Genomic DNA, 8,270 nt, shown 5'->3' with positions numbered 1-8,270 from the left:
TCCCAGCGTCCTCTGGCCGCTTCCGGGAAGCAGAGAGAAGCTCCCTAGAGACAAGGGCTGTCTCTGGGCTCCATCCCAGAAATGGGTTAGTATCCAGAGGACTGAGACGCACAAAAGCAGCTCCCCTTCCCTAGATGGTTCAGGGATGCAGAAGGTGGTACAGTTGCCCCAGAAGGCGCCTAGCCAGGCAGACTTGAGCGAGGGGGATGACAAGGGGTCTTTGGGGAGAGTGAGAGCTGGGTGCTCCCAGGAACAGCCTGAGGGGTCCTGGTCTATGTGGAAGGAAGACTTGGCCCCCTGTAGATCCACAGCTCCTGTGACCTCCCTCATCCTTCCTTCCTCCCAGGATCCCTCTCTGTGGACCAGCTCAAACACAAACAAGATGACGGTGGCCTGAGAGCATCTCCCAACAAAACTATCTTTATTCACAAATTACATACCTCACTGCAAAGGTCCTGCTCCCACCCACACCCACCCAGACCCCACCCCCCCCACCTTCCTCACCCTCCATAACCCCACTTCCCCCTCTCCCCACCCTGGTGGTCCTGCCCTCCCTCCCTTTCCCCACATCAGCCAGGATCAGCACTGGGATGAGACCACAGGGAGCCCCTAGGGTCCCCTGCAGGCCGCCCCAAGGGGCTGGCACTGGAGAGCTGGCCCACGGTTCCCTACTGGCTGCAGTGCCGCTTCCTCCTGCCCCCTGAGGCAAAGGGGTCACACCTTCTCTTTCTCGGCTGTGTGGGGCGATCCAGCCCCAGAGCCAAGGCTGGCCTCCCAGAGACCCCTAGGTCAGCCCCGGGGACAGGCAGCTTCTCACCAGCAGCTGGGCCTCCACACGGAGCCCGCTTCCTAGACTTGGCGGCGGCTGGAGGAGCTGGGCTGAGGCCTGTTCCCTGAGGGGAGGGGCCCTGGGGAGCTCTCTGGGTCCCCCAACCTCCAGGGCCGACCAGCCCCGAGGCAGGGGCAGGACTCAGGCACAGGCCCAAGGGCAGGAGGTTGTGCTCAGAGGCCAAGAGGAAGGCCAGGCTGGGGAGGTCCCCCTCGTCCTCACTGGATCCGTCCCTGGGCCCTCGGGCCTCCTCAACAGGAGAGGCTCCTCTGAGAACGGAGGTATCCCTGGGGCCCAGTCGAGGGCCAGGGCGCCTTTGACCCTGGGGAGGGGACGGCCGTGCAGCCCGGAATGGAGGCAACTCCTGATGTCTGGGAGAGGGAACAAAGCCTTTGGGCCTGGACAGGCCAGTGTCTGTCTGGCTGAGCCTATGAAGGGCCTTGAAATCCATCTCTGGTGGGCAGGCGTCATCGCAGACCCCGAGCTGGGGGCCTCGGTCGTGCCTCTGGGCACCTTGCCCGGCGCGGGACTCAGAATGACTTGAGTCCATTCGGGGTGCGCTGTGACTGGGGGGTGCTCGCGCACCCTTGTCCTCCTTCAAGGCCAGGAGTCGTTTCTGCACCAGCTGGTAGGAGGGAGGAGGACAGTGACTGCTCCACACACACGTGTGAGAGGAGAAGCACTGGGCAGTGGGACAATGGCCCTCAGGGGTAGGAGGAGATGGGTGACCCCGGGACTTGAGTCCACACGCAGACACTGTGTGTTCCTGCCGTCCTCCTGCACCTGATTCCCAGCTGTGTGTCCTACGTCCCCTCGCGGCTCCCCATCCCTCCTTCCTGTTGCCCTGCACTGCACCCACCCCAGGCCCCCCAGGCAAGGGAGGGATGGACACAGCCACGTGGGCCTCCTGTCCTGGGGTCCTATCTCTCCCCTGCTCACCAGAGTCCCTCCCTCCCCTGTCTTACCTGGGTGTCCCTCATCACCCCTTTTCTACCTGGGGTCCCTGGCTCCCCTGGCTCCCTGGGGTCCCTGAGTGTCCCTCTCCCTCCCCTGGCTCACCTCTTCAAGGGTGAGTCCTTCCTCCTGCTCCAGCTCCTCAGCTAGGGCCAAGAGATCCAGCTGTGCTTCTGGGGAAAGCAATTCCTCCAGGAATCGAGGGTGAATGACCACCTCCACCTGGGACAGAAGGAAGAGGCTGTGAGCATCCTTGGCCAGGAGTGGCCTGTGAGCCAAGGCCTGGAGGGAAAGTGAAAAGCCGAGACCCGCACCTCCTCCCCTCCACGAGGCGGGGATGGTTATCTGACACAGACACACACACACACACACACACCCCTCCCTACACACAAAGCCCCCCCCCCCCCACTACAGCTCAAGAACAAGGAGCTGAGCTTAAGTCCCATTGGCCTGGGAGGAACCCAGATCTTGGGTGCTGAGAGTTCCACGCCCTGGAATCTAGCAGACCCCAGGCTCCAGGCCAGCCCACCTTGGTGATGAAGTCTTCCTGGGAACACAGCTGGTCAATGTAGCTCAGGAGATCTGGGTCCGGGTAGGTCCCGTCCTCCTCCTGCTTCAGCTCACTTCCGTCCTCTCCACATTCTGCATCTGACTCGCCCGTGGCTGAGTGGACAGGCCCCACCAGTACCTCCATGATGTCCACATACTCTCTCACAGCCCCAGGGGGAATCTCCTTGGGTGCCTTGGGCCCCAGGGGCCGCTGGGATCTGTGTGGCTTCGGGCGGGTAGGCTGGGCCCTACGGCTGGCCTTCCTGGGAGCGCAGGCTGAGGCAGAGCAGGAAGGAGGGAAATAAGGTGAGGGGCTCCCAGTCCACCTCCTGACCACCGAGCACACGGTGGTGACTGCAGTGTTGGGGTGACATTGACGTGAGTGGGGGTGGGGTCAGGACCGCCTGAAGCCTTATGCACAGTGGGAGGGGCAGGTAAGGGGGGCATCTAAGAGAGTCCCATGTGAAGGAGTGTGGAACCTCTGATTTTCCTGGGGTCTCCCCATCAAGCCCACACTTTAGGCAGACTTTGTGTGGGGTCCTTTGATAGGGATCTGGGAGAGGAGTTTCAAAACAGACCGAGTCAGAACCCCATTGTGACCAAGGGCTGCTGAGACCCGCCCCTCCCCCCTGACCCGCCTTTGGTAGCTGTTCTGGTTGAAAGACCAATGCCCTCTTGAAGGAAAAGGACCCATGTGGGGACAGTGGCCATCCCGAGGCCCTTGTTACCTTTGCCGTCAACGCCAGTGGGAATGTGGGTGCCTGGCTGAAGGCCCACTTTCGGGACTGGGGGCCCCCGAGGATCCAGCTTCAGTGGGGCTGGGGGAGGCAGGCCCTGTACCCCCTGTAGCAACTTCTGAATCTGCATCTCCTCCTCTGCCTCAAATTCCATGAACCTAGGGGGTGACAGAGGCATAGGCCACCCTGAGATAAAGGCCTGGGCTCTGGAGCCCAACAAAGGTGGCAGAGAACGAGGGATCGGGAGAGGATGTGCCTTGGGGCTGTCAAGGCCCTGAGATGCTGTCCACAGCAGAGAGCTGTGGAACCAATCCAAGATCTGGGACACTTCCTGCCTCACCAGCACTGGAGGGCATTGAACAGCATAGACCCACATCACTGAACTGGGCCAGGTCAACGGGACCCACAGCTGACCCACGGGACACCCTCCTCATGCCCCCGTCCTTATCTAGAACCACACGAACAGCCAGAGGCTGGATCAGACATGTGTTCCCCACAGGGGTCCTTGCCCGAATCCAGGATCCTGGGCTGGGACTGAGAGTCCTGGGACATAAACCTGCAGACAGGGCTCAGGAGAGGCTGGAGGACGTGGACGCTGAGCATAGAGGGGAGCTTTCCATTCCTCTGAGAGGCGCTTGTTTGATTTTGTTTTTTGAACCAAGGGGATTGCCATGGAGAAAACCCTGGAAGGGCTGACAACAGGCTGTCTTCCCCGGCCTCTTCAGGGATGCCAGGGTACCCAGGCAGGCCACTCTTCATGAGGAGCGGGGGTCCCAAATTCTATGTCAGTGGCCGCCAGCCACCCATCACTACGGAGGCAGCAGGCTGGTGGGTGGAGCGCATTCCCCTGCAGGGCCCTATGGCTGGAGCTGGACCCCTACCAGACTCACAGCTTTACCCCACCCCGTCCTGAGACCTCCATGTCAACACAAGGGTGGGTGAGCATCAGGGGAGGGCAGAGCCCCGGTGGAGGAAGGACAGAAGACTCAGGCTCTGCAGGTGAAGGAGGGGCTCCTGGAGGGCAAAAGGGCCCCTGGGATGCAGGGACCCTGTGCTGGGTGACAGTCCTCCTCCTTTGTCCTCTCTGGTGGGCACCCCTACAGCCAGACCCTGCCCTGGGTCTGGCCCTCAGCCACCGCTCTCACCCACCCTGCAGCCCTTGAGCCCAGGACGCTGACTCACTTTTCCGCCATCTCGTAGTAGATCATGCGGTCAAAGTTGCTGGTGCGCTGCCACTCCTGCACGGCCAGCTGCTCTCTCTCCTCCAGTGCCATGGTGGGCTTCAGGTGGGCCAGGGATCGCAGCACTGGGCTGTAAGCCGCCGGGGTCCGTCTCCGTGACCAGCCCAGCCCCCACCTGCCCGACCCCACCCAGCCATGCAGACCACATGTCACTCAACGAACGTAAGGACGGGGAGAGGCAGGTGTCTGGGAGAGCAAGACAAGGCTGCCCGGCTACCACTGTCACCGCCTCACACTCCCTGGAGGATGACCACCCACTCCCAGGCTAGAGCTGGGACCTTGTGCTTGGGGAGCGCTCTTCCTCCTCAAGATTGCCTTTTCATAATCAAAATCACTCTCAGTAATGAGGCATGGCAGGTGCCAGGCAATCTGCTAACACATCATAGATTAGCCCAAGGAGTCTCCTGCACACTCCTCTGAGGTACGTGTAACTGTCCCCTTTTCACGAGGGACCTACGGTTTAGGATGGAAAAGCCTGCCAGGCTCACAGCTCTCATAGGAGAGCGCCCTCGCCCTTAGGAGAGCTCTACCACGGCCCTGTTCCTACTGGGATTCTCCCGAACAATGAGAGCCAGGTGTGCATGAAGCTCTCTCCTGGGCCCCGCACCCCTACCCTCCTCTGAAGTCACAGCCCTGGCCATGCACACTCCAGTCCTGAATGAGGGGAGACAGCACCGCAGGAGAGCGGGGCATCCACCCCGTGGCTCCTCACCTTACACCACAGCCCTCTGACTGCACGTCTCCAGTCAATATGACCGTGAGAATCCTAAGACATCGAGTTGGTGGGGCTCACAAGGTGGTGGGGTCAGTTGACATAAGGCCCTGAAGGGATGTCATGAACGGGCAGAGTGACATGTATGACTGACTGTGTGCCTTCTCAGAGCATGGACATCGCCCTCAGACCTTCCTGCCATATCCCTAGAATCCTAACCTGTGAGTCCACCCACAGTTCCTCTTTATCTAAAATCTCCGATAAGCTCATGACCCCCTGAGAGTTCACTCACATGAGAAAGCAGGAAAGAGCTTCTGCATCAGGACTCTGCGGAAGGTGCCTCCGGGCCAGGGGCTTGAAGCGCTGCCAACGTCGGAAGTTCTCGTACACACTCTTGGGGTTACAGGAGTCATCCTGCGCGGCCTTGGACTGGTTGGTGGCCAAGTTGCCCTCCCTGGAAGTGCCATGTGGCCGTGGCCCAGAGTTCGCTGGGGGGATGATGGGCGCCAGCTGGGCAGCTGGTGGTGGCGCTCGAGGAAGAAAGCTGGGGGTCCAGCCTCCCATGCCAGCCTGAGTCACTCCAACATCTGGAGCAGTCACAATGGTCTCCATTGCAGGACTTGCTAGGAATATGGATGCAGGACAAACAGCACTCCCACTGAGGGCCCCTGGGATGCGCCAGTTGAAGGGGGCCTGAGTAAGGACAAAGGTCTGAGTCTGGGGGGGCTCTACTGGCCTCCCTTCTGAGCTGACTTGGAAAATGACGTTGCAAGCCCCAGGGGCACTGGGGCCATGGCCACCATGAGCCAGCAAAGGTGTTGTGGGGAAAGCTGGCAGCAGCAGGGTGCTGCCAGGAGGGAAAGATGGGGTCATGGGGGGCGGCGGGTGCTGCTCCCGGGGTGGCCAGTGTTGGGGGCCAGGAACAGGTGGAGCAAAGGGCACTGCCGTGAAAGGAGACAAGGAGGCACCAGGGTTCATGGTCACATCCGTTCCCAGCACTGCAGATGCTGTTGAGGCAAAGGAAAGGGGTGAGTGCCGGAGGAGAATGGGCACCGGGGACTGAGGCTCTCTGGGGAACCAGTGTGTAAATCTCCACAGGGGAGGGGCCTTTGGACAGGGGAGACTGTGCAGTGTGCAAATGTCCTGGAGGGATTTTCCTGCTCTGACCTCCAGTTGAGAAGTATTCCACTGGTGACCTCGCTCTATCCACCTGGTTCCCTGACCCTTGTCTGCCAAGAATAAACAGTCTCAGCAAGCACTGACTCGGAGAGCCTCCCTAAGGCGCCCCTGGCACCTAAGCCTCACAGGCTGTCTCCCAAGACCTGGAACATCTGCTGGTGGACATCTGCTCTGTGAGAAAGGCCCCTCAGCAGGTGCACCAGCAGTTTGGGAGCTTCTCCAAGGTAAGTTCTCGGCACCCAGATGCCCCTTGCGGACAGGCACTATTTAAAATCTTAGGGCCCCACCTCCTCCTCAGTCTTCCATTTCCTGATGCTCAGTATAAATCTTCTGTTTCTTTCCTAGCCTCACAAAACAAAACAAAGATGCTGGAAAAATCTCTCTCCAGTGGAATCCTGATACAAACCTATTACACCCCGGCCCAGCATGCAGCTGCATCTCAGAACCACCCACAGCAGACCCTTAACGTGAGCCAGGTCCTGCCACCCCCTCCCCAGTGCCCAGAGTCACTGTCATCACTCAGGGGTCTGTTCTGAGGAGGGGGGATCTGAGAATTAGGTGTGTGTCCCTTAGATTCTGTCATTTCACAGCCAGTGATGGTTGCAGAGGATCAAACAGGGGCCAGGGAATTATCATGTTACATTGGCTGTGGGAGTAAGACTGCCTGTGGTCTTTCCCCTTCCAGCTCCCTCTAACGGAAAGTGAGACGAACTGAGAAGCGGGCATGAGCCAGGTGCCATTGTGATCAAGTTGTCTGAAGCACCTGTCCAGGAGAACAAGGTACACAGCACGGTGCACCTGGTTAATCAGAACAGGTGTCATAGGACGTCTAATAATAACACAGAAGATGTCTTCCTGCCTCTGGGTGACACTCCTTCCCCCTTTGTAAAGGGAATCAGCCTTCACACACATTCCACCCCAACCAGCCGCACTCCACATCGGTTCCCTGTCCATGAAGGAGTGACACCAAATATGAACAAACTCTTCCTCTCAAGGCAGGCCTGAGGGTCCGCCATGAGATACTGGACAAGATGACATAGGTCTGAAGAACTGCATTTCCACAAAAGGAAGAGCCATTCCCAACAACCTGGGACCCCCAGCACTCTCTTGGCTGAAGTTACATGGTTGCCCATCCCCTGTTGGATCCAAGGCAACAGTTAGCTGAACGGAGAAGTGAGCTCTGGGCTGGAAGGAGTGGAGGAGGTCTGGGCTGCGGCAGTTAGAGGAACTTCCTGCCTAGCTCTGGGAGAGGACACTTCACTGCAGGTGTGGCCACACACAGCCCCACTGAATAGTTTTCTGACTAAGACCATCTGTCCGCCTGGCCCCATTAGACACATTAGCTCCAGTTCACATCCCTTAGAAAGATATGGTGGGGCAAGCTTCAGCTGCCTGAGGAACCCAACACAGGGCTAGGCTTTCCTCGTGACCCTCCCTGTGTCACGACCAGGACATCACCCACATCCCTACACACACATTTCAAAGAGGCTTGTCTCCCTTCTAGAAAGAATCAACCTCCCTACTGCCATCCTTTCTCCATACTCAGGCCAGTTCCCCTTCAGCCACCTCCAATGACCTCCTCTTGCCCCGTACATTCTCAGAGTGCTTCAGGCTCCCCAGTCTCCCCAGGAGAGAGGGTCCAGAGCTCTCTCCTTCCTCTACTCCAGTCCAGCTATGTGCCCACATGTCAACTGTCACCTGTGAACCCCAAGGGTTTGATGGATGGCAGGGTCTCTGAGAACACACCCCCAGCCTACAGGCTTACCTCCTTCTAAAACCATCCCGCAGGCTTGGGCACGGACGATCGCTGCCTCATAGCCGCGATGAGAAAAGTCAAAACCAGGATCCAGAGAGTGACCTGCTCCAGCAGATGCTCAACATCCAAGTAAAGGAGGGAGAAGTTTGAATCTAAACTATAGAATGTGGGACGGAAACATTCTGCAGCGGGGGAGGGGCAGAGGGCAGGTGGGCCTGGATGGGATGGGAAGACATTCCATGAGGGCTCTGGCAGGTAGGCAAGAACTGAAGTTCCTTCCACATTACACGGTGGCAGTGCAATTTGTATGTGC

At 58.9% G+C, this 8,270-nt stretch overlaps 1 protein-coding gene across 1 annotated transcript; it reads right to left on the bottom strand.

Moving 5' to 3' along the window:
- Window positions 1-668: 668 nt before the first annotated feature.
- Window positions 669-7,982, bottom strand: LOC130844420 (NUT family member 2G-like). The gene is made up of 7 exons (XM_057720671.1): window positions 7,967-7,982; window positions 5,315-6,029; window positions 4,252-4,380; window positions 3,074-3,227; window positions 2,313-2,591; window positions 1,889-2,005; window positions 669-1,454 (listed from the first exon to the last, which is right to left on the bottom strand). Exons 1-7 carry the CDS (start codon window positions 7,980-7,982, stop codon window positions 669-671), a joined length of 2,196 nt encoding a protein of 731 aa, XP_057576654.1.
- Window positions 7,983-8,270: the final 288 nt, after the last annotated feature.

This window comes from Hippopotamus amphibius, chromosome 2, assembly GCF_030028045.1.
Source record: "Hippopotamus amphibius kiboko isolate mHipAmp2 chromosome 2, mHipAmp2.hap2, whole genome shotgun sequence".
NCBI classification, from domain to species: domain Eukaryota; kingdom Metazoa; phylum Chordata; class Mammalia; order Artiodactyla; family Hippopotamidae; genus Hippopotamus; species Hippopotamus amphibius.
The sequence above is the reverse complement of the archived record's forward strand: the minus strand, read 5'-3'. Positions and strand labels throughout refer to the sequence as shown.

Coding starts and splice junctions, on each gene's coding strand:
- LOC130844420 (XM_057720671.1), bottom strand. Junction 3,228..4,251: donor TACTACGAGATGGCGGAAAA/GTGAGTCAGCGT, acceptor GTCACCCCCTAG/GTTCATGGAATTTGAGGCAG. Junction 2,592..3,073: donor GCACCCACATTCCCACTGGC/GTTGACGGCAAA, acceptor GCTCCCAGGAAG/GCCAGCCGTAGGGCCCAGCC.